The sequence below is a fragment of the Empidonax traillii genome, unplaced genomic scaffold, assembly GCF_003031625.1.
Source record: "Empidonax traillii isolate 1590-97213 ecotype Southwest subspecies unplaced genomic scaffold, ASM303162v1 scaffold225:size1387458, whole genome shotgun sequence".
Classification (NCBI taxonomy): domain Eukaryota; kingdom Metazoa; phylum Chordata; class Aves; order Passeriformes; family Tyrannidae; genus Empidonax; species Empidonax traillii.
The window spans coordinates 951,769-978,633 of NW_020955418.1; the positions used below are offsets into that span (position 1 = coordinate 951,769).

The 26,865-nt window shown below is 41.5% G+C and overlaps 1 protein-coding gene across 6 annotated transcripts in view; it reads right to left on the reverse strand.

The window, feature by feature from the left end:
• The window catches only part of KIF13A (kinesin family member 13A), a 104,993-nt gene extending 86,336 nt beyond the window's left edge, over positions 1-18,657 (reverse strand). For 3 of the 6 annotated variants that reach the window (XM_027887925.1, XM_027887924.1, XM_027887923.1), the window contains exons 1-2: positions 18,341-18,656; positions 18,050-18,140 (exon numbers count right to left, since the gene is read on the reverse strand). In XM_027887925.1, coding sequence (XP_027743726.1) covers positions 18,050-18,140; positions 18,341-18,395 — 146 coding nt within the window. In that variant the 5' untranslated portion in view covers positions 18,396-18,656. Of the gene's footprint in view, positions 1-18,049; positions 18,141-18,340 lie in introns of all 6 variants that reach the window. The other 3 variants (XM_027887927.1, XM_027887926.1, XM_027887922.1) reach the window with 2 other exon arrangements.
• Between the last annotated feature and the right edge of the window lie 8,208 nt (positions 18,658-26,865).

Consider the following 26,865-nt stretch of genomic DNA (forward strand, 5'->3'; position numbering starts at 1 on the left):
TAATCTCAGAAAATTGTGATAAGGGATTTACAGCAATTTTCCCTTCCCAACAGCAAGCAGTGCCTTCTGACCCAATTCCAACTAAATCACCTCATCTAAGCTTCAATTTGTATGACAGGATTTTTTTTCCTCCAATGCTAAACACTGACCTTTCTATTTACAGCCTCCTGCAGTCCTTGTGTGAAATGTTGCCTCTATTCTGCACCTCTGCCACAAGCTGAGGAAAAATATTTCCCAACATTTCAGTTTCCACTTTTTCCTCCAAATCCAAGACACTGACGATTCTAATTTACTGTAACTGCACATACTCATTATCTGATCCATAAGCCTTGTCTCTTCAAAAACACTTCACTTCTCTGCCTTCCTGAAAATAGTTTGTAATTCATTAAAAAGGCGCTTTTCTTCACATCAAGGTTGTCCATAATAATGAAGTTCACAGAAATTTAACATTGCTTCAATACTTAGCCCTACAGATACTCAATATCTTAATAAATACTAGCAAATACATTACTTGGGATTTCTATTTCACTCCTCCATGTTCACAGCAGAGCAGTCATTTATCTTTGCCCAGTAATGGAAACTATTAATGCCGTCTGTGCTGACTCCAGCTGGTATAAGACTAATACAAAGTTCTGCTGGCTGCTTTGAGCTGCTTATTCAGCTGGCAATAATAAAAGTCAAGCTCATTAACAGCAGCCTTGCATAGCAAAGTTTCTGCTTATCTCAGAGAAGCGACTAAGCATCTCCATGAACCCCTTCACCATTTAAAAAAAAAAAGTGCCTACTTACTTGACACCTGTTTTTAATAACAAGCTTAAAAACATGTGTGTCTTTTTTCAAATATATCTATCTACTAGGCTAAAATTACGTTTAAAAAATGAAATGTTGCTCCATTAAACTAGTATGCTGTTTCCTCTATACAAACTGAAATAAATATCTAAAATCAGAGACAATTCTAATGTTCCAAGAGGCATTTGGAGAATGAGCATCAATGAAATGATTTTTCTATCGCTCAATCAGCACGTAATGGAATAATGATTCAGATTTCAAATGTAATTTTATATTTTAAACAGACGAGATAAACTACTGGAGAATATTCAAGCCATTTGTCATCTTAAATACACACCAGAGAATTTTATGTTCCTCTGCTAGCAAATTACAGAATTTTGGGAGCACAATCTGGGATATATAGAAAATAAAATTTAACAACAATTTTAGTGGGCTTCCCATTCTCCCTTCTTTCTGAAGTCATAGCAATGTTACTGCCAGCATCAGTAAGCATGAAACACAAAGAAACACAACTTAAAACAGTTTAATTAACAAGTGCAGTAGAAATTCCCTTATGAACTGCTACAGGTTTTTGACTCTATCATGCTCCCCCCAAAACTAAACAACTCTTCTTCCTCATCTATACATTTTGTGAGAAACCCTCTTGTCACAGCTCATAATCCACAATGCTCTTTTATCCTTCTACATCTTCTGCCCAAAGCAGCACTTGTCTCAGAGAGATCAACCTTCTTCTGCCTGCCTGGAACTTCACTTTTTCATATTTGAAGTCATCTCTGATTCTTATCTTCCTATAAACTGCTAAGCCCCCATACACAGGGCAGACAAATACCAAAGAAATAGCTACTGTTAAAAGGTGATATTAGCCGACAGACGTGGACAGTGAAAAAAGGTTAATCAACCATCTTATATTTGATGGTTCCCAAAATGTGTTATCACATACTTCCCCTCAAACCTATGAAATCCCATACTGTCACTCAGATGAAACTGCTCACTTTTTAAATTTTCTTACTATACTTCTCCTGATTGGCCAATATCCCCACCACCAGCACCTGAGACACAGTAGCAAAGGAAGAAAATGTTGCAGGGGTAGTTCCTAGTGCAGGCCTTGAAGACAAAAGACATTTTCTGCGATACCAGAAGCTCAGAAGATGGTAACCACCATCCCAGCTTTGTCCAAGCAGTAGGAGGTCAAAGTCTTCCACCTTTCAGAAAGGAGGCTGACTTGTCTCACCCACCATACGATCCAGAAACAGGAGAAGCACAAGGCAGTCAAAGGCAGAAGGAAAGACCTATCTTGTTTCCTCAAGTTAGCAGATATAGTCTTTCTTTCCTTTAGCAGTTTCTTCCAGTAATTAAGTAACTGTGCACTTGTGCCCTTCCATTCCTCGCTGGACTTGAGCTTTTAGCTATTAGTCTTTAGTACATTAAGAAACCTTCTGTTCCTGGTATAATATATCTTATTATATTCATCTATTCATCTACCTTTAGCAACTCTAAAATACCTAATCTTTAAGATCATTATTTAAAACTTAAGTATCACAACTGAAAAAAATTAACTGAAATTCTACAAAGAACATCTTCCTCAAGAGGAGAACAATGTAACACTGGCACTAATTCTCAGGGCACAGTATTAAACAGCTGAAGGGTAATAACTTCTGATGTCACCACGCCTGATGTGCCTGATCACACTCTGGAGTTCAGGTCAGTTGTTCATCCAGTCTAAGTCAGTTGTCTGCAGTTTCACTCAATTTTCTGCAGAAACTCCCTAAAACCTTCAGTCCTAATTGATGCAGCATTTCATTTCAGAAAGCTAGAAGTAAGAATGTGTATGGGACAGATTTAGCTACTATGCCAAAGTAATCTGACCTCTCATCAGCTTTTTGAATTCCAGCACTCGTTCATCTCTTGACCTTTTAAACTGTAATGTTCAACATGAAATAGCATCCACAGTATATTTTTCTTCTTCAGAAAAAGAACTTCAGGTTGGATCTGCCATATGCAGAATTATTAGATTACAATAGACATTTTAATCATCTTACCTCTCAAAAAGAAAACCCACAGATCATAATCTGATTTGACCTGTTAATTACTTATAATTGATGGTATCTTTACTGAATGAAGACAGCTGGAACACTTTGTTCAAAGAAATGGGAAACATGATGAAAAATAACCTTCTGACAGCAAGAACATGATCAGAACTTATTATTCTTCACCTACCTATGAGGTCCTAGGGAATTAAGTTCTCAGAAACAGATAGGGACAGAAAATAGGAGGTATTTGATGCCTACTTTAAAAATATTACATCAAGTATCATGTAAAAAACCCAGGAACTAAAACCAGAAATGCACTGTTTTAACAATCTTTTTAAATCAAAACTTTTATATGACCTACCGAAATCTGTAACTTACTACTACATTATTAAAATCTCTAGACTCTTCTTTTTGGTTAATGATCTGTAAAATTATCAACTCTGAAAATAAGTATTTAACCTTCTGCAGTCTTTGTTACAAAAAAAAATAAACATGCTGACTTTGGTGGCAAAATTACTATTCCCATTTCTAAGCCACTACAGGAAAGGTTGATGCATCTACTCCTTTCCAACACAGCAACTGGTGTTAAGCTCCAAGAGACACAGTGATGGACAGCACAGACACAAGTAGCTGACAAGAGGCAATAAGGAGCTGAAGAATCTAGCCTTTAAAATTCCATTACCAACAATTTGATTTTGCATCTTTTCAGGTCTTATCACAGTTTAAAGGCCATACTGACAAACGAAACAACTTTGCTAACTAATTCTTGAGGCAGTTTAGTCAAAGATTGCCAGTCATCATAATCACCTTCCCAAGATGACTTCCTACAATATGTAACTTCCACACTTATTGACAGCAGACATCCTCACACGAGAATCTTTACAAAATACACAAGTGGAGACATCCTGAACTCTGACCAGCAGCCTGTACAGCGTACTGTTGACAGAACATGGTTTTTCTTTAAACAATTAGTTTCTCTCTACATACACTCTGACATTTAAAATGTGTCTTCAAAGAGCATGTGGTATTCTCAATGGGATTTTACTCAAATAGCCCTAAGTCTACACACAGCTCAAATATTTTAAAGATATTATAATCATTCTTTCTTCAAAAATTGTCCATTCTTCTGTAACTCCTACCGAAATCTTTTTCCCCCTCACTGGCTTGTGGCTAACAATATTATCCCCTCAAAATGTTTTCTGAGCTGTGATTTCAGGCTGCAGAGACAGTTTCATCTTTTTATGAACATTTGTTAACAAAGAGTGGAATACTACTGTATTACTATATTGAAGGGTAGAATTTGTTTGGAATATCTTCCCACTGCCATTACCTGTGAGAATTTTATCCATGTTGCAGGTTTATTGTGCAGAGAAAAAACCCAAACACTGAGCCCAGCCAGGTTTTTATTAGCCCAGGCATAAAACAAAGCAAAAAAGTGGCAAAAAGGCAAGCCAATGTCTAAATAGAAAGAAGGTGCATGGACATTTTCACACGGTGGTGAGCACCTGCTTAGGTATCAAATGAGTACACAGCCCCAGCAGAGATCCAGTGACCAAAGGAGCACTCCAGGTTATGAGAGGAAGAGTTTGAAAACATGAGAGTCTGCCACCCTGCAGAAATTCACTGCGGCCTTTTTATTCACCAGCAGTACACTAAGCAGAGCTGCACTGTGAAAAAAAAAAGTTAATCACTTATAAGATTTGTCTTATTGCAATAGGGGAAAACAGAAAAAAAACCCACCAAAACAACAACCAAAACAAACAAACAATAACAAAAAAGAAAACTACACAAAAACAACAAAAAACCCCAAACAGAACCCCCTCGATCTCTGAATTAGAAAACGTCTTAAAATGAAATCAAGCTGCCAGCCCTGACAAGTTTCAGAACAGGAGAATGATATTTAGCAATTATCACACAAAGATAATTACAAAGCAGTTAATAATAGGATAAAAACCCCAGCCACTATCAGTGACTACTTACTGCAAGGGAAGTTAAGAGGAGTGAAACACAGAAAGCAGACAAAAGAGCAGAGACACAAACAACACACACGCTACCCTACCAACTGCACATGATTAAATGTAATCAAAGCTTCCAATTTAGAACAAGCAGCAGAGCGCTGCTGGGAGCTGCTAACAGCATTCGATCTCTTTATTCTGAAACACCATCATTATTGGAGGTAACACTTTAAATGGTATCTTTAAAGAGCAAAGGAGAATGCAGGGAGAAGGCCAGGAGAACGAAAGGTAGATGAAGAACAAAGTTAAACTTGAGAACAGAGAAGGGCATCAACTTTATCTACGGATATGCTTGCACAGAAATTACAAGGTTTGGTACTCAGATTAGTTGTGTCTATTTAAAAGCCTGCATGCTGACAAACCAGCCCTGGCTACTGGGCCCAGCTCCCTGCATAACACAGAGAGCAGAGTAGAGTCTGTGGCCCATGATGGCATCTATTCAAAGGCTGTTGAGAAGGGAGTTCTGGGTTTCTCCACTGGGATATGAAGTGTGCAAAAGTGACGCTGTACTGCAGTTACACAATGGAAAGTCTCTTCCACAGAGAGAAAAGTGAAAAACATATTTTTTCCTGGTGATTGGTTTCTCCCTGGTACTGCAAATAACCATGCCTTAAATTTAACATTTTTCTAAATCAGTAAGGCCAACAAGTGTATATAAATCAAAGTGGGAGTTTTACCCCACTCTTCAAAGAGGTATTTCAAATACTTTATTTATAATATTTAACAGAATTCTTCAAATCCTACTTAAAACACAGCTTTATAGTTCCATTTAGTACCCTCTGTGTTGTGATCTGCAGATGGCTCTACAGCTCATGATGGGAGCAGGCTGAAGCACTCTGGACAACAGAAAATCCTAGATAACAGACAACACACTCTGAAGCACGTTGCAAATATTCCCAAACACCAAATCTACAACTAACTGATGTCACAGTATCTCTGTACAGCCAGTCCTCACACTCTTGAGGTTTAGGAGACCCCAGTCAATCAGCTTTGCCTCATTACCTGAAGATGTGCTCATCCTGCAGCACTGGATCTGAACTAGTAGAACAGTAGTGGAGGCCCACACCCACCCACTTTTTGTCCTTTCTTATCCCCGGCAATGCTCTCGACTCCATCACTGCCACCTCCTCCCATTTCCAAGGACTGCCACAAACCAGGTACAGCATGGCAAGCGCAGGCTAATGATGCCTTGCCAGACACCCAGCGTTTGCACTGTGCAACCAGGCTGTGGGAGTCCAGCATTGAGTCTCCTGACCTGACTCTGCATGGGAGGAGGTGAGGGAGGCCCCGCCAAGCTTATCAGCTAAACTTCCACAACCCCGAGCCGCAATTCTTCTGTTTCAGGAGCTGCAACTCAGCTAATTAACTCTGCCGTAAATAACCCACAGCCTAAATGATCCACCTAGAGGTCTGCCTGCATAGTGAATTGAGTTACACGAAACAAGCAAGAAGAAATAAAGCAGAATTACTTAAAAGTTGACAAAAAGTTGACAAAAATACTTACAAGAGAATGAGAAGCCATATATTAAGGAAGAAGAAAGACTGAGCAAATAGATCAGCCTGAAAAGTCATATGAAAGGACATAGAGGTTCTGAGCTCTGATAAGCATTACATTAGCTAGGGATCCAAGAGGGCAAATACTACTGAGGTCAGCAGTTTTGGGTTAGTAACATTAGGCAAAGAATGTGAAGGAGCAAAGTAGGTGAAGAGCAATAGTGCTTTCAGTTCAAGTCTGACAAATACAGAATTAAGTTCAAAGTTGTTTAAAAAGTTTATCACATTGATTCTTCAGTGTAGCTTTCCCATTTCGACTATTATCACTAATATTTTAAATAAGTCAGAGGAGCACTCAATTCTCGATTTTCAATGCAATAAGGAATCGACTGTTCCTTTTTCTGCCTAATAGATATTCTACTCAAAAAATGGCTAAAAGTCACGTTGTTTGATTAGTAATTCCACACCAGTTTAATTTATTTACATCTATTGTATCTGCAAACTGAGATATGAAAGTAAAAGAGCATGAGCAAAATATCTGTTACAAGAGATGCTGCAGCTGCAGGGTTGCATTTCAAATACTGTTAGATTAACACTACTTCAAGAGAAAACTACAAAAACACCCAAACAAACAAAAAACAAAGGACACCAACATACAGCACTCTTTGCTCTTTTTGTTTAGAGAAAATGTTCTGCAGGGAATCTATAACTTGTCTTCTATTTTGGATGCAAAGCAGAATGATAATTATAAAAGTATTTCAACTACAAAACTCTTCCACCGTTACTTGAAAAAAATATGTAAGTTTCCTGGTCAAATCAAACACTTGCCTTGAGCTCACTAAACTCTGATATTGCTCGTTACAGCTACCAGTCAGCAGATTGTCAGACTCTTATCACTCCTAAATGTTTCTGGAAATTGAGGAAATAAGATAATTTTAGTTTTTGTTTTCCTACATGACAACTGCTTGTCATCATTAATATTTCTATTTTCTTCCCTTTGTACACGTTACTGATGAAAAACTCCTCAAAATTCAATTCTGCAATTCCAGTTTATTACTTCATTTCAAAGTCCACAAACAAAGACACAGCATTTACCTTCCCTTTTTCATCTCAACAAAGGCAAGCAGGCAAGAGGTCACTATGAGAGTAACTCCCTTGTCTCTGTCTTTTCTGAACCATCGTGAAGATGCAGGTACCTTGAGAAAAACATCAGCATTTGAACCATGAGATCCTCCAGAAGTCATCCTACAACACCCTCCTTGACAAAGGATGACAGGTTAAGATCACTTTGGCTTGGAGAGATTTTAATAAAACTCATTTTACACCTTGGTCATGTAAGTACAAGAGTATTTTCAAAGTCTACTTGATTGATCTTGCACATGAGCCGTGAATTTCTTCCTTACTTAGGTAAGAAATTCTGAAATAGCAACTGATAGTACAGGTCATACTACACACCACAGGAACCATAACTCGGAAAACATCTTGAGAGAGACAGAGCATCTACTAAATTAATTTTTAAAATTCAAGACACTGTTCCATTGGAAGGGATCTCAGGAGAACACTTAAATGCTTCATCTTCACAGACACTTGTATCATCCTTTTGATGGACATACAAGTTGTTTCCAATTAGATTATTTCACAGCCTTACAAAGATCCTCATTCATGACACTCAATGTAATACACAATAAAAATTCAGTGTTAAAATATGGGTTACAACTATGCATGAACTTAGCTACAATGTTATAAACACCTCAAACAATAAACATTCTAAGGACTTGGAAGCTCTTGACAAGGAAGCTACACAGCAAGCTATCCAGTGCTCAACGGTCTGTTTACAATAACTGATTTTCTGTTTTGTTTTCGACTTGGATCTCAATCAGAACACCCATGAAGACTAGTACCATCCCAGAGAATGCCAGTTGTGGGGTTTTTTTTTTTGGTTTTAGTTGTTTTGGTGTTTTTTTTTTTTGAAGAGGGGAGACGTTGTTGATTGGTTGGTTTGATTTTCTCCAACATGCACTTGGAGGAGTTCCATCATGTTGTTAGACAACCATCTTTGCACCTTTCTTTTGCCTTTCATTGTCCTGGTCCCCAAGTACCCTTTCCCGATATTCTACCTTGTCAGCAGCAAATCCATTAACAAGACATCTTTCGTGTTTCCTTCTGTGTCACTTTCTTCTCAGATACCGAAGCAGCATTTCTCAAGGGCACTCCAATCCAAAAGGCGGGTGCAAGGATTAGATTTACAACAGAAGAATGAGAACTACTCAAAAGTTCCTTCTTTTTAAATGTAATAGGCACTATAGAAAGTACCAGATTGCCTTCCAGACAGTTTGTTTCAGGAGCATATCTGCTGTGGTCCCAGTAAGAAGCTCCAAAACAGCAAAACCTGAGTGGTGGGATGATGCTTCATTATACACCTCTACAAAAACTTTCAGAACTATATATTTATCTCAATACAGTACAACAGCAAAGTGTAGGAGCTCTGCAAATGCATCGTGCTTTCACCCTCTTATATAACTATGGAGCCCTCTTAAAAAAAAACATAAACTCAACTACTTGTTGCTAAGCATCCAGAGGATACATAAATCATGTATTAGGATCTTCAGCTACATACAGAGAATAATATATGTACATTTCTTTAATTTACCAAATGGCCAATTTCTATCTCAATCTGGTTTCACTGGGTGAAATTCTCTGAAAACGTATTTGATATCTAAAAGAAATTTTGAAAGATCTCAAAATAGGGAATGACAACAGGGTATGATAGGAAGGAAAAACTGTCAAAACTCATCAAAATGCTAAGACTTGCATCATTCAGGGAGGTGGCACTACTGAGCCAAAACAAGTCTGGAGCACTGCAGACTCACATCACATTGCAAATCTAAAAAACTCACATTGATAGATGCTGACAGAGAAACTTTCCAAAGCAGACCAGGATGCTGCTCATTCAGGGCCATAAAGCAGCTTTGCCAGTAGAAAACTTCCACCAGCTTTGTGCCTCCACTGGAATGCTCTGTTGACTTATCTTTAGCAAAAGCTCATCAACTGTAAAACAAGCCTTGGCTTTTGAATCACAAAGTAAAACTGAATTGAAAGTAAATATTCAACATAAATAAGAACTCTGAAGTTCTAAAAATTACACTGCAGTCAGTGGCAGTAATGGCACAAATCAATTTGTTTTGCAGATAAATTTCCCCCTTCCACCTCACATGATCCTTTTTCCTTCAACTCTGAAAGAATCAAGTTTGTGAAAGGCTACACTAGACATGATGAGGACACTAATCATGAAAACAGATGGAAAGTGGAAACCACATGCAAAGAAGTATCATATATTCTGATTTCTTATCTAAGGTCTGCTGTTCCTTGTCATCATACCAGAAATATTAAGCAAAACAGGCAGCTCCACATACTTGCATTTAACACTGGTAAAATTACTGCAGTATCTCAAGTGACAGATTCAGAATTTTGAAGCCTTAAACTAAAAGAAAATTTAATCTTGCCTAGAGGCCTAAATGCTTTTATGCTTAAAAAGAGACTCTGGAAAAAACTAAGAAAATGTAAGCTCAAGAAACAAGATATCGTGTATTTTTTCATTGTATTTGCAAGTCTAAAATATTCTCTAACACAAAAAAAAAAAAATTCAGAAAAAATATTCAAGTGTTGACATTTTCAGCAACGTGTTTTTAAAACAAAGCATCAAGTTACTTCATTCAAAGTTTACACTTCATAATGCACCCTGGCACTTTTTTAAACATATGGAACAGTATCTCCATAAACACACGCAGAGATAAGCATGCCATTCCAGCCACAGCAGCTGCTTTGATTCATGTTTATGAAATGCTTAAAATTCTTGGAGTATACATACACTGCACAAAGAAGACGCAGTGACACCACGAATCCCAGTCAGTCAGTACTGGCCTGCTATCTGTGCTGTTACTAAACGTGAAGAGGCAGCAGCACAGGCTTGGTCAGGGCTAGCACCTAACAAGGAGGTCATAAGCACATAACCTGTTGCTGGTGCACAGTGAGCCTCTTGGCACCCCTCTCCAGCACCATCATAACCACGCATTCACACAAGCACCCAGCAATGCTTCAGACACACCCTTCTGCTGCTGCGCTGAATGATTAGCCCAAAATAAGTCCCATGCCATTAATAAACACCGAAATATATTCACGGCTATCTGTCAAAACAGTAGTTGTGGTGTAAATTTCTGCCCTGAGTTATAACACTTAAATAGCAAATAAGTCACTCCAGGACAATAAGTCACTAAGGACTTCATGAGGGTCTGTTAACATAAAGATTTCCCTACAGTGATCTATGTAAAATGAGACAGAACATCCAGATTAACTCCTAGTGAAAAAGTTATACCTTACAAGCCACTAACTTCACATTATATGCAGATGATGCAGGAGTATTTGGTAAGTATGTCTCTATTTAGGATGTAACAAAATGTCAAATGAAGGGTGCGGCTGATGACTAAAGAATATATTAGTTCAGGATGTGGTTATGAATTTGTAGATGTTTTGATGGCTGAGGGTTGGGTTTTTTAATTATTACTTTTCGATTAAAAGGCAACTATCAAAAATAAAAGCCAGAACTGCAGAGGATAACACTAACCAAGCACAAGAAGGCACTGATTCACTTTTCACCCCAAACAAGAAATTACATAAAAGGACATCCTCCCCTGGCATTGGAAACAGCTTGTTTAACTCCTACTTTTCATCAACTTGGATACCTTGAGCTCAAGTAATTGCTTTTCAGTTCCTGTCAGCAATGCATTTTTCTGATTGACCTTCATATTCTAAATTTTTAACTTCCCTCCATCACTCTGCAGTGAACACTCACCTCATCCTTCACACAGAATGACTACAAAGACACACACAATCAACCCATGCTCCATCAAACCTCAAACTCCGATTACCAATTTCATATCAACATACAAAGTCAGATACTAATTAGAAAAACTTATATCCCTTTCATTGTCTCTTGTAAGAAGACACACAGCAACATTACTTCCAGGGAATAGGGTAACTAGCTGCTTTGGGTCACAAGTTAACTCAATAGGTGAGTCCTGTGGTGCACATCATTGCACAGCAGGGACCATGTCTTTGTAGGCTGCACTCACTGTCTCCAGCCAACACTTTCCCACTTCCTTAAAGAGCCATCAGTACCAGACATCCTCACAAAATACAAGGAATCAAGCAATCAGAGAAGTTACTCAGCTAAGCAACAGCATCTGCGCAGCCCTGCTGCAGCAGTTGGCGTTTCGCTATAGCAGGCAGTAATTGTTTCCATTAATAGATTCAAATCGCGCCCAGGAGAGGCCAAATAAGAAAAAGGACTACACAACTTTCCCACCAAGGACAGTCTGCCCATGCAAGAGACACTGGCACCGCAGCCAGAGGCAGCGACCGCTGGTGCTGCTCAGTCTGCACCCAGCCGTGGAGGAACGCTCGAATCTGACCATGTCTCGAACACATTAGCAACAAGAGCGTTCACCAATTTAAAGCTTTAGCTCTAATCTTATTACTAGAAGTACCACCATGTTGAATCCCTGAGCAGCAGATGCCTGCCTGCACATGCTGCACTGCAGGCCCGATCAGACCAAGAAGGGATTGGCTTTGCCCCCGGAATTTTTGTGCCAAGATTTGCATCCCAGCTCTGCACGTAAAGGCACCTGGTGCTTGCTGCTCCAAGCTCCAGTTCTGCAGAACAGGGGCTTCTTAAGCACTTCCTGAAGTATTTTGAATCTAATCCACACCTTGATCACATACTTGTAAGCATCATTTAACTCTAAATTTTTTAACTATTAAATTACAGCCAATCTAAGTCCGGAGTCTTACCATATGCACATTTAATAAACATAGTAGATGCACAACAGAGCAAAGAATCTTGTTTTCAAAACAAAAAATCTGTCTCTATTTACACTAAAGGGGAAAGGGTGTGAAAATATTTTTTTCCTTTAATGCTCCCAAAAATAGGATAAAAAAACCCTCCACATTTTAAGAGAGTTGTAATTTTTTTAAAATTTGTAATTCATTTCAATAGACAACATATTCAAGGTGTATTGACTAGTAATCCAGACCTCAAAAACACCTCTGGCTGCAGAAAGACACAAGTGCATGCACACCTGCCCCTTCTAAACACAGAAGCTATGCCTGTCTAAAGGCCTAATCTTTTTACTCATATTTTCATGTCCCACAATGTAGGCACTTCTAACGTCATAAAACAGAACAACTGGACAGGTTTGAAACTGAACCTCATCCCACTGTGTTCTACTCAGAAATATTTGAACACAACACTCAGTAGTCCAAAAGCAGAGAATGGCTACAAAGCAACGATTGCCTAAACATGGTCATACCAAGCTCAGTTTTCCTTGTCCTCAATCACTTTATCTATTTTTGTTCTGAAATTTTGCCAGCTGAAAAAGGCTGCTTACCCACAATCCCAACAGCCTCCAACGGTAGTTTCCTCCAGCCATGGCATTTACAGAACAAAGCACAAGGTCCTAACAGCTGTCTGGACTTCATAAACATGGTAAAATAATGGATGTTGCATTTACTAACATTCAGGCCACCTCATGAAGAACCAAGAGCCATGCCACACAATATTTTGGATTACAAGTTTCTGTCTCATTTTGTTTCAAATTACATGGAATTTCAGAACAGTGACTTCAAGGAACTGCATCTACTGTCCCATCTGAGGCATGAACTGATTAAAGCAATGCAGAAACAGCTCCCAAAATTACATTTTCCAACCACGCATTTCATAATTCAAATACATTTCTTCTGCAAAGGTTCAAAGCTAACAGTTCACATCCCAAACACTGACATCTAACAGGAGAGTTAGACAGGTCAAAGTCAGATTACTTTTACAATTTCCTGGAAAGATAAAAGTTGCTGCCTTCTATTATTTTATGATCCACTTAAGACAGGTGATAATTTGAGGTATACACATCAAAGACACGATTTTGTCGATCACTCCTTCAGATAGGGAGAAAATTACCAGTTGCCCTGTTTCAGCTTCCAGAAGTTTCAGTTTGAAGAAGTTACCATTAACAGAAACACATAACCTCTCCCTCCAACAGTGCTCTTCTCTCATCCCCGATGCTACTCAAAGCAATGTATCAAAAATGACAAAACACCACATGAGGGACTATGTACTAAAGACCATCCAAAGTCATGTTTTCTCCAAAGCAGAGGGATCAACAGCTGTTTTCTGGAAACAAGAGTTTTAGGACAAGCTGCCTAGGGATGAAATCTGTGCTTCAGATATTAATCTTTGAAAGTATTATGACCTACAAAAACTAGATGGACACACACACACATCTGTTCCTAGTTATTTATTTTATTAAAGAGCTTCAACCCACACACACACGCAAAAAAGCCCCCATATACTCTGTAATCTTTAATAATTTAGAACTATAAGAGTTTTACTTAAGGAGAATTGGGCCTTGGTGCTACTTGTCTTATCAAAATGAGGATGGAAGAGCACAGAACAAGCAAGTCATAACAGGTTGGGGTTTTTTAGAGAGTTAAGACAGCCAAAAAGAGAAAAGAGGAGATTTTAAGTTCAGCTCTACAATCTGAGGATTTCTTTCTTGTTTTCTGCACTGAGTTCTTCAATAAGGCAAAGTATGCACCAAGCTACTGAGCTCTAATGGAATAAATTGCCCAATAGACGAATTTTTCTTTCAGTTAAAACTACAAATGAAATAGCATTTCACTTCTACTGTCTCCATAGTTCCTTGTTTATTTCTGTCAAGGCAAATATTTTGCTTACCAAAGGAAAAATCATGTCACGAAGAGCTGTTGTCAGGGAACTAAAATAAAACTTTTCAGATCCTATGTGTTAAAAAGCATAGCTGAAAGGAAAGACAGAAGGGAAGCAAAGGAGGAAAGCATATTCTAACAATCAAAAACAGAGGAGGAACCCAGCAAGGCCTCACTTGTCCTACTAAAAAAAAATACCATCCCTAATGTAAAGTGAGATCTTTTGTAGATATAGAGATGTGAAATTTCCATTTTAAAAAGTTACTGAAATATTTTGCTGGATTGACTGTGACTCCATACTCTAATTATCTCATAGTTACATTTTAACACTACACCTTATTGCCGAGAACTAAATACAAAGGTTTATAGCAGGACAGCAGCATATATACAATTGGCTTAGAAACATAATACCCACTTCTAAAAGATGATAAGTTAGAACAGGTTTTTTTTCTGGGAAGAGTGTACTTGAGAAAAGAAATTCAGATTTCCAGGCGAAGACAGGAAAAAAACCCAGAGGGTTCCAAGAAACTTTTTTTTTTTTTTGGAAGAAATGGAAGTCTTATAGTTTTGGGGAGGAAATGGCTTAGAGATTGGAGAGGGAACTAAAGCAATACACAAGCACATTTCAGCAGGTACAAAGGAAACCACTGCTACCAATAAGAGTAAAACAAGGGTTAAAGGTATGAAGTCCAACAACGAACTTCCAAAAACCTTGCCAGCACCAGAGATTATACCTGATAGCAGCTAATGAAAACCGTTCCTTTCTGAACTCTGCCTTCTATTACTTCAGTCGATAAAGATTTTCCTGTGCCTTTCAGACACAGACTGTTCAGTTTTACTACGTTCTGGTTTTCCTCCTTCCTTAGTTTCGAACGCTGGAAGTCATGTGCCTGTGGGCAACAGCAGGCCTGCTGCTTATAAAAAGACAGAACACTTGTATTTAATAACAATTACTATTTTGTAGCAGGGGTTGTTACGGTGTGGACGCTGTGTGGCCTAGCAGTTCCAAGATGCAGTCAGAACCCTGTTCTAATTTATGGTTATAGATTTACCCCTAATACAATAATGAAAGTTGGACAAATGACAGCACTGTCTGGCATTTTAGGCTTTTTACACCACTTGTAAAACTAGCATTACCTGCCCATCTAAAATGCTTTAGAACTGTTCTTCACAATGCTTAGAGACTAATTAATATCATGCAACCGAACTTATATTTAATTCAAAAATTCCTTACAGCGTCGGCTAAGCTAGTAAAATCTGGTGTTCCTAACCTTGGATGTTCTTCCAAGAGCAAATTTTATAATCTTATCATTATTAAAGAGTTACCTAATTTTACCTTAGAAAATTCTGTCATTACCTTTTAAATTTTAACTGAGAGAACAAAGCAAATAAAGAGCACGGTCCTGAATTCTATTCCCCACACCCTATAGTCTCCTGGCTTCAGCTGAATTAAGAAAAGCAGCCCTGGAAACCAAATTTGCTTTAGAAGGCTACTTATTCTTATTCCAAAGTGCAGTACAAACTTGTACTTCCATTCATCTAGAAAAGAGAAATTTCCATATAAAAAGATAAAACCTAAAAGGGGAAAAGTAAAACTAAACAGAATATTAAAACAATACATAGAGTAGAGAAAGACCAATTAATCACCCTAACAAATTAAATCATTTTTGCAATGACATGGTTGCTCTGAAAGAAAAATCCAGTTAAGCTATATAAAAACAAGCTACACAAAGAAAACCAAAAATCCATTTGACATCCCTAACCCTGCCAAGGCATCAATCCAAGTGCAAGCAGCAGCTACTCAGCAATTCAGAGCCAGTTTATACAGACATTGTATGGTGGGTACACATAGAAAACAGAATTCATCTCTCTTCAGGAGAAATTAAACTATTTATCTTGAGTAAAAAATAGAAATCAGCAGTTTCAGACCGAAGAAAGCATAAGGATTTTCCCAAGGCACTTACAAAGTCCATTAGGCATCTCAGCAGGTTACAGACTACATCTGCCATTTAAGCAGGCACCCAAACTATATGTTTGCACTAGGGAGAGTTACTTCCAATCAGTGTTTCTGACTGTTACTTCCAACAGATCTGGCAGTTGTCTCAAACACACAAGTTAACAGACAGCCAAATTCTAGACTCACACTGTGCTGCAAGCAGGACACCTATTACTTGCCAGCACAGCTGCCGTCAGTGGGGTTGCACACAAGCATCACAGCTCATTCATAAGGATTCTGACGTAGAAACAGAAGCCAGTTCCAACCAAGAGAATCTACATACATTACAGATAGTAAAGCCTGACAAACACGAGACACAGAAGCTCTCAAAAGACAGAGAGTCACTGCATAGTCTTAGAGCAGGCCAATGTGCACAACAAGCAAAATTCACAAACTGAAGGCTCTTCATTAAATCACCTGGCTCTTAGTCTCTCAAGTCTACTGAAATAGTGATCTTTAAATCTTAATTCTGTTCTTGCTTTGTACGCTCTGTGTGTATTTCATGTTTCATATCTGTCAAATCCACTCACTTTGAAGAGTTAATGTTATTCTTATTATAGCAGTGTTTATTCTACTCCTGTTGATTGAAAAAAAAAAACAAACCAACACCCTTACTTTCTAAAACAGAATCGTTTTTAAATAAAAAACAAGATTTCCATTTCACAGATGGGATGCTAAGACCCACAGAGACAGCACGACTTATAGAAGATTACACAAAGATCTTTGAGAGGGGTAGGAAACAAGCACAGAACTTTCAAGACCCAGGCCAGCACTTTAACCACAGCGATGGTCCTGAAGACAATGCAAGCTCGATTTAAAACAAACTGGTGTGATTACAGCTATATTCTAGGACATGGTTTAATGTGAGAAGCACCTTCCCACCTTGGACATGTAATAATAGAAAAGGTCTCAACCTCTTCTGCTGGAAAGCTATAAAAGCTTCCTGCTTTTATAAAAGACTGCCTTTGGAAAAAAAGAATATTTGCACACTACAGTTTCTTCATAACTACTATGAACAGAATCAAAAATATTCCTATAAAAACTTAAGTGGTAGGAACAAGCTGAGTTTAAAATCTCTATATGATTTCACACTCCTTGGCATTAAATACATTTAACAGACCAACTTAAGCAGAGCAGTCAACAGGTAACTGAACAGATAAGAATACAATGTAACTGAACACACAAGCATACAACGTAACTATTCCCCACGCACCTCCCTGTCTTTCCCCACACTCCCTCAAAGGAAAGAAATCTTTTCCTGTTCTGATCTATTTTTACAGTCTAGTGCATTGGTATTTTGGATTATTTCCAAGGGTATTCTTTACTGGGGCATCACAGCTAAATGCCAGATTTCAAAATTATTTTAGCATATTCTCATAGGCTACTTCACAGAGCAACACTAAATTAATAAAGGATCTAGCAATTACAGCCTTTTCAAATGCAAATACATTAAAACCTAGTAAACAAACTTATATTAAAAAAAATCCATCACTAGCATAAAAATCAGATTCTGCTTCTTGCTCCCCCACAGGTTACATCAAGTTGTTGGCAGCCTGCACTCAAGGGAAATTTCTGAAAACAGCACACACAGTCTAAGTCCTTACCTACTCAACAGCTTATTTTTTGAGCAGTCAGTCAAGAATCGACTTCTAAACCTGGGAGGCCAAGAGGGATCTTCTGTCTCCACACTGGGCACGTCCAACTCCCCCAGGAAGACATGTAAAGAGCCGATCCCTCCTTCCCAGGGATGCAAGCCCAAGGCAGCGATCCCCGGCCAGCGCTCGCCCCTCGCCCGATCCCCCCCACCCACTGCAGACCCCGAAAGGCACCGAGCGAGACCCCCGGGACCCCGCCGCTGCCCTGACAAAGCCGGGCGAGGCGCCTGCGAGGGCGAGGCGGAGGAGCCGGGGCTGTGTTTTCACTCGGGGCACGGCGACTCGGGCTTTTACCTTTCTCCCTGCTTGGTGTTGGAAGGCGGAGGGTGAAGCACAGTCTGGTTCCCTTCCATCTCCACGATGCACTTGGTATTCAGGTCCAGCTCTGCAAGGCGACACGGCGGGGGGCTGTACCCAGGGCGAGCGCATCCCCCCCTTCTCCCGGCACGCCGGGGCAGCTCGGCCCCCGCCGGGTCCCCCCTCAGAGCGAGGGGCGGCGGGGGCTCGGTCCTGCCGCCAGCCCGGGGGAGGACGCGGGGAGACGCCCCCTCCCTGCACCCCGCCGTGCCCCCAGACCCCAGTTACCTCTCCTGTTCATGGGCCGGACCCTGACGGCAACTTTCACCTTGGTGTCCGACATCTTCCCCGCTCCCGGGGGCGGCGGGCGGGCGGCCCCGCTCAGCGCCGGCGGCGGCAGCGACACGGCGGAGCGCCAGCGTCCATGCCGGGCCGGGGCGAGGGCGGAGGGCCGGGGCAGGCGGGGAAGGCGAGAGAGGGAGGGAGGAAGGGAGAAGAGGAGGAGGAGGACGACGAGGAGGAGGAGGAGGAGGAGGAGGGAGCGGCGCCGGGGAGGGCGGTGGCGGCGCAGCCCCAGCCGCCTCCTTGCTCAGCCGCGGCCCGCACCGGCTCTGGCGCTGGCTGCCCACGGGCTCGTTCGCAGAGCTGCTGCTGCCGCTGCTTCCCTGCCAATCCCCACCGCCATCTTCCGCCGCCTCCTCCTCCCGCCGCGCCGCCGGGAGTGCGGGCGCCCAGGCAGGCGGCGAGAGGGCGGGGAAAGGCGGCGGCGGCGGAAAGCGCCGGGAACAGCCGAGCGCCTTCGGCGCGGGGGGCGTGGGGAGACTTCACCACCCCCCCCCCCTTCCATCCTCGGAGAGGCGTTGCTTCCCAGTGAGCACGCGCGGCGGGATGCGCTCGGCGCGGGAAGGTGGTGCTGGCGGGAGCCGGGATGGTGCTGCCAGGACCTTGCCCCCACCGCCTGCTCCAGAGTCACCGTCGCTCCTAGTGCAGGTGTGTCCACCACAGAGCCACCGGCTTGTCCGGCTGCACACCGAGTTTCCTTGTGGCAAGGAAAGGCCCCAAAGGAAAAGCCACGAAGTGCCCCAAAACAAAATGTTGTGGCGCCAGGGGATGCTTTTTGACAAAAAGTGCACGACGTTAGTAAACAACGACCTGCCTTGGCGCGATCCTTGCACCAGCACGGTGACCTGGGTGAGAAGTGCGTGCTGCACGTTATGGAGTCCTGGAAGCAGCGAGGTGATGGAGCAAGGAGCCCTGCCCGGGCCTCAACCTGCCCGTCACCTCCTTGGCTGTGAAGGGCTGCCTGTGAAGTGCCGGGACCACTTGTGCCATCCTACTGTGCCATGCAGCAACGGGCAATCATTGCCGAGTGCCTGCCCAAACGCCACAGGATGGAGTTGTGTCCATCTACCTGTGGCGAGTTCAGCGTTGGGGAAAAGCATTACAAACAGCAGTGCTTTACCCAGCAACCACAAGCTCCAAGGATGGCTGAGCTTCCAGTGGGCAAGCCAAGGAAAATTTTTGATTAAAACTGCAATAGGCTTAGGATCTCTTTTGAGGATCACTTTTTGAAGTGTCCTGTTAAAACTTTGTTTCCTCCCCAGAAGTGTTTCCTTAGCTTCAGCAAAATATCTTCCAAAGAATCAATCCTTATCATTGATGCAGCTAAATGGCAGGAATTCCAGTGCAAAAGAGCAATGTCTGTAATGTTTTCTTTAAGGAAAAGACAGGCTCAACCCCAAAAGGGATTATTCTGTCTACTCTGGGGCTAAACCAGTGTAGGGAGAACTGATTAAACAACAAATGATGAATAGATAGCTGCACTGAGAAAGAGCAGACATTTAAAACAGAGGTGAAAGCAACAGATGGAGCTTAGAAGATCGCCCCCCTCCTGGCTGCCAGCACACCAACAAGAACACCCCTGCAAAGGGACTGAGAGAAGTGTTTCTGGAGGAGACCTGGCTGACCCAAACGGCCACAACTTGCAGGAATGCTGAAAGGAAATTAGACACACTTAGCATGGCAGAAGAGAAAGGTCTCTACCAAACAGAGCTGGGCATCTGGAGAATGCCAGCAGGAAAAGTTAGTGCTTGTGGGCTTCTTGCCTGTGGAAGTAGGCATAAGAGATGAAGTTCCTTATGAAATGCATCACAAGCATGTGGCTCAACGAGTAAAGAAAAGGAGCGATGTTGAAATGAGACATACTACTTATGGCTGTAGACTGTAGTAAGCGCTGGCTCAAGACAAGGCGTGAGGTCTGAAATGGCTATGGAGAAAGGGAGTTGTTCAGTGAAACTTGGACACTGTTGGGAAGAGAAGACAGCCAACAGGTGGAAGGGAAAATATTCCCTTCCCTCTCAATTTTCCACCTCTTAGTGGAAAAACAACATCATTGCAAGATTAAATACAAACAATTATATTAGCTGAAGAGAAACCATTTGCAGGTACAGAAAGCTGGCCATGCAAAACTGTCTGAAAACGCAGTCTGTAATGCAGACTGTAGCTGTTCACCTCTTGTGAAATTCTGATTTTTTTTTTCTTCTAGTGTTAGGTAATTGAAAAAAGGGTTTCTGCTCTTTCATTCACATCAGCGTGCCCTGAAAAACAGCTGCCAGAAATGAGGTCTTGGTTCCACCAAGTTTCTCTGCCCTCTTGAGCAAGGGCTTTTGGCAACATTTGTACCATGACCTGACAACATCTATTAGGCAGCCTGCATGTAGCAGAATGTATTTCTGGTCTCCCCTATACCTCTGGCATTAGGGCAGAATAGGAAGAGGGTCATGTTTTAGAGGCCCCATGACATCATTAGGTAGATCAAAGAGCAATCTATGAATTCAGGACAATGAGATGTTTCTCTTCTGGCATTGTATCTCCCCATTGAACACCATATGGAACCCTTTATGTCTCTGTCTTTGCTACCGGTAGCAGCTACGGATGAATGTCTCTCACCTGTCAGAATTTGTTAGCTTGATCAGTTTACATGCGCCGTGGGAACTGGCAAGGGATACTGATGGGTCGCTCACCCATCGGAATTAGCTGCCAGCTATCCCAGACATGCTGATGGATGGATGGGAGATACCAGATGAGAAATGACAGCTTACTGCTTCAGCAATGATAAAAGATGAGAGCTGGAGAAAGTGGAGACTGATGGTGGGTGAGGGGAACTGAGATGGAAACACGAGGATAAAATCGTCGGAAGCCATCCTTCCCTGATTTCTTTTTCCTGTCCCTGCTTTCGTCCACTTGCTATTTTGTTCTGGATCTCTATCACTAAGGTCAACAGCAGTTCTGGAGGTTTACTAGGGCCAGGATTGAAACTTTGCCACTTTTTTGTTTTCCATCCATTTCATTCTTCTCTCTTGCCATTGAGCATTTCCATACATTTGTCCACTGGTCTATCATTCAGCAAAGAATATAAAGAAAACATTGCCCCTTACTTTATTCTTGAGGGAAATTCCAACTGCTCCTCATCTTCCTAAGGTAGAACACAGATAATGTGATTTGATATGAAGGCATGCCCATGTCTTCCCGTATATTCTGAGCAGGAGGATCGATAGCTCTACTTCATGACACAGAAATGAGGGAGCGATGCTGTGCACCCAGCTTGATGCCTGAAGCCCTGATGGTGTTCCACTGACCCCCTTTCCTTAGCAAAGGGCAGGGAGAAATGTCACAGAGCCTGCCAAGAATATCCATCTTGTCAGCAGCATCCCCAGCACATATCTTACCATGCCTGACTGATGCATGCTGTCACTGGCACGTCTAACTTCATCTTGTGTCACAGGAGCCAGAGAGGAGGAGGAGCTGGTGACAGTGAGAACATGGGAACCAAAGCAGTGTTTTTCTTCTGGTGTTGAAAGTGACAAAAGGAAAAGTGTTTAATGTTGTAGCGCCTGAAGTCCAAGAGATGCTTACTAAATTGAACCCAAGGTTTGTATTTTATAAGATTGACGAAAATAAAAGTTTTTTTTGTGTTTCCAAATTTTTACTGAGTTTTTTTTTTTAAATTTGAATTAACAGAGAAAACAAACTTTGTTGTCAACCCAAACACAATACAGCACCATCCAGCTTGAAAGAGGTAAAATGAACAAATACTGTATAATGAAACCAACAGATATTGTTAAGGTTAATAATCTAGTATATTACACTTACATTAGGGAAAAAACATAGGAAGAAACTGTAGCTCTAACAAAATAATTGATAAATCTTTAACTGATGTTGGTGAAAAAGAAGAATGGATAATAATTTCTGTTTGGGGTGTCTTTTTTAACAGCATTTATCATATTGGAAAAAAGACATGTACCTTCTATAAGGGAGAAATATTTCTTATTGAAGGGGTGGGATAAAATATGACCATATTTGTGTCAGAACAAAAATGTTATACAGAAAAACTTGAGTTTTTTATTGGATAAAATGCATTTAGAGTGCACTTGAGGAAGCAAGTGCCTGCCCATAATTGTACACTGGGAAGCAAATATCTTTGTCTCACACACATCACTAGGTTTTGCATATAACCCTGCTGGAGAGCTACACTGAATTTACTAAAGGGTAGGAGGGCAAGATTTTAGCCAGTGACCTAGCTGAGGGCACTTTTCAGGCTGCTTTTCCATTTCCTTCTTGCTTCAAATTCAAGCTGGACGTTAGTCAGGCTGGATGGTTGCCACCTCTGTCTTATCAGAGATCTGTTTTGACTGTCTCTAAAGCTGTGCAGGAGGCATGAAAATTGTCCTCCATGTCCAGCATATTTATGGCAACACCCTGGGCCCAGAAAGGGGCTGCGGTGACAAATGCTCTTCTGACACTCAGAAAAAAAAAAGCAGTAGCTTGAATTGCTAGTGTTAAGAACAAAATGCAGGATATCTGCACCTAAACATTATCCTGCCTGACAGATGCTGCTCAAAGCTACACGAGGTGGCTGACAGCTCTATATTCCTGAGTAGTATATTGCTTTTAACAGGCATTGCAGTTTAAGCCCCTCTCAGCTCTGAACAGAGTTGGCTTACAGGCACTTGCAGTGATGAACAGACTAAATCTGCTCTTGCGGGCTAATTTACATATGTTTTTAATTACCTGATTTGCTTTACCTGGCTGGGGTCCTGACTGCTGCTAGGATCCTCCCTCTGCCTCCACACCCACCCTTGGGTGCTTGAGAGTGTCCAATTACAGTCCAGTTACAGCGAATATCCCCAAGGCAGGTGCAGTCGCATCTTCATCAAGCTGAAAAACTTCCTTGCTGTGGGCAGAAAAAAATATCAAATGAGATTTCGCTGATCAGGTATGATGTCTTCTCCCTGCCTCTGATGCAATATTGCAATAGTCTCTTAGAAACTTCGTCCCAAGATTCAGCACAGTGGATGAAACTAACCCACCTGCGAGAGGAGCTGCTCAGTTTTAGCTACATTTAACTACATTTAACTCCATGACCATTCTGCTGATGATAATCTCTTTGCTGCACTCACTGAAGGGCAGGGTGCTCTGTTCCCCATCTCCTATCACTTAGAACGGAGAAATAGTTTCAAATTACTGTGGGAACTTTAATGGTCATTACTACCTACAGATGAAAAGTCCTATTAATAAAAATAAATGAGCTTAGAAGCAGAATAATGCAGCTATAGCAAAGAAACTGAGGGGAAGTAAAAGAGGGGGAAAAGGTAGCAACAAAATTTCTTTATGTCACTCAGATACATTTCCCTACACTCTGGAAAGAGTGACTACTGTTTTTACTGAATCCAAACTGAGTCTTTCTGTCATCTTGGGAGGGATTTGGTTTATGGCAGGGATTTTAACATCCCTGCAATTGTAACCTCAGATACGAGCCATGGTTCTGTCCTCCTCTGACAGCTCACATTCCTCAACTGTCCAGGAAAGAAATGGTGGATTCATTTAGATTTTTGTTACTGTTCATATTAATTATCTGTGTGCCATCTTTTTTTCACTTCAGGAAACACTCCACCCCTAACTCAAATACCTTTGGAAATTTGTTTGTACTGGGGAGAGCAGGGCTGTGGTTATTCATCCTGGATTCACAATAAACTGATACCATAATGAAAATCTATGTAGTTGGGGCTCTTATCACTTCAGTTATTTCCTACAGGGAAAGAAGAGGTATGGATGACATGGTCACCTGGAAAATTCAGTTCAGTATTTAGAAAAAGGAGCTGAAAATGGAACCAACCCATAAAAGGGTTACTGGGAGAACTGGGGAACGGTGAATATTATCAAACAGCAGACTAACAAAGTTCAGTTTGTTTAGTCTAGCACAATGAAGACTGAGAAGGGATATGGCTGTTTATGCTTCCTTTCAGGCCAGTTAAAAGCATGGTGCTACAGAAGTTCCAGGAAAAACACCAGCACAAGAACAAATGGGTGTAAACTGTCTTTCATGCAGCCCTTTTATTCTGGGCTGCATTAGGAGGAGCACTGCCAGCAGACCAAGGGCAGTGATCCTTCCCCTCTGCTCAGCACTGGTAAGGACATAGCTGGAGTGCTGTGCCCAATTCTGGGCTCCCCAGTAGAGGAGAGATAGGCACACGTGGATGAGAGTCCATCAAAGGCCACAAAGGAGATTAAGGGGCTGGAGCATCTCCTAAGAACAAGGGCTGAGAAAACTGCAACTGTTTGGCCTGGAGGAGAGAAGGCTCAAGGGGAGGAATATTATCACTGTAGAGATATATGTGAAGGGAGGGTGCAAAGAGCACGAGTCAGACTCTCTTCAGTGGTGCTCAGTGGGGGACCAGGAGGTGATGAGCACAAACTGAAACACAGGAGGTTCACTCTGAACATCAGGGAACACTTTTTCACTGTGAAGGTGACTGAGTGCTGGCACAGGTTGCCCAGGGAGGTTGTGGAAGCTCCATCCTTAGAAATACTCAAAACCAGGACCTTCTGGATATGGTCCTGCACAACCGGCGCCAGACAGCCCCGCTTGGGCAGGAACGTTACACCAGATGGACTCCAAAGGTCCCTGCCAACCTCAGCCCTTCTGTGTTTCTGTCTTGGAACACACTCACTCTGGAAATGAATTGACTTCTTCCCCCAGACAAATGAATGGTTTCTTGCACGTGAGATCAGAGGTGTAAACCCAGTGAATTTTAAAGAGTAAGCTTGACTGGGTTAGATGACATGATAGCAGCGAACCTTTCCTGCTGACCCTACCTGACACATGGCACTGCACAGTCTTTAAACATCGTGGTGGTGATAATAGTTTATGGTAGTGGAAAGAGAAGGGAAAGGAAACCATTTTGTGTTGTTAAAAAAGTAAGATCGCAGGATCCCAAGTGAACTGGCATCCCCTACCTGTGGTTAATATAACTGTTTAAGTTATGAAAAGGGATTGATGTTAAATTAGTAGAGATATATAATTTTTCCTTTTATTCTTTCCCTTTTCTACTCTATATTAGTAGAAATCAGATAATTCTCCTAAGAAACAACAAACTGCCACAGCTAGTCTATAACACTATTTACAATTTAAATTAGTAGGCAGGCCCCAGTGAACTGAAGGAAAGGACAACCCTCCCATTATTCTCCCTACCCAGAAAGCTCTCACCCCTCTTCATCTTTATGATAAGGAATGTCTGGTATGTAAGCATCACTCCAGCACATCCATGCAGTCCTCTTGTGACTGCAAGTCCCAAATTGAGATTAAGGGCATTTGTGGGCAGGAAGTTGGCTCACAAACATTGTCCAGAGCATCACATCGTCCAGAACATCACTAATTATAAGGCATTTGCTAAGTGCAGGTGTGTGCCTCACCACAGGTAGAAAAAGGTGAGTCTGCAGCCTCCAAGTCTCTTCAGTTAGCAATCAGATACTACACACAGTCTGACTAATTTACAGCAGCGCTCAGGCTCTGTTTTCAGAGGCGTGCTTTATGCACAGTAGGGAGGAGTGGGAAAGCTGTAAATACAAACAGCGTGATCAGTGGCAGCAGCCTCTTGGAACAGAAGAGCAGCATTCCTGTTAACCCTTCCACACTCACTCACAGTCCCCTCGCTGGCTTGCTTCCTGCTTTCAGAGAGAAGCTGAACTTTGCCAGCTACTCTGGGTGAGATTTGGGACTGGGGCCCTGCCCCTGGGAGGAGAAGGAGGGTGGGGAGAGAGTAGTGCATCCACCAAGCTTGCTTACTAAGTAAGCTGAGCTAGTAACCATGCCGGCCAAGCCAAAATTTCTCCTTACGCAATGACTTTTTTTTTCTGATGCAATTACTTTTTTTCTGATGCCTGCAAATACGTGCTCTAGCCAAACGTGAGATCTTCCTAAAGTGTGGAGAAGAAAAAAACGCCCTTGCTTGAAAGAGATTAGAAGGGAGAACAGTACGCACTGGTAGGTCAGGGAGTAAGGGAGCTGAGTAAGACAAAGCCTTGAGAGAGAAGGTGAAATTGTGTTTGTTAAAACATAGGGAAGACAGCTCAGCACAGATCTGCTATCTGTTACATTTAACAGGAAGATTCACATTAAGTTCAACAGGTTTCATCAGCTCCTGGAGAAGGTGAAAACAAGTGCTGAAGGTGCTAATTAAGGTGCATAATGTGATTCGTGATCTATTATTTAGAAAACAAAACACCCCATCCCTTCTCTTCCCAGTCTCCCCAGTCTGAAGAAAACATACCAAATACAATAATCTCATTATCAGCGACAACAAAATTATCAGCAACAGATCCTACTCTCATTTTTGGATTGAAGACTGTTAAACAGAGCAACCACTGAGCATCCTTTTTTTCATCCTCTTTGACTCATGGCAAAAGGCTTGCTCTCTTCAGGTTAAAAATATGGAGAAATAGACAGCCTATGGAAGCTTCCAAGCTTCTTGTAG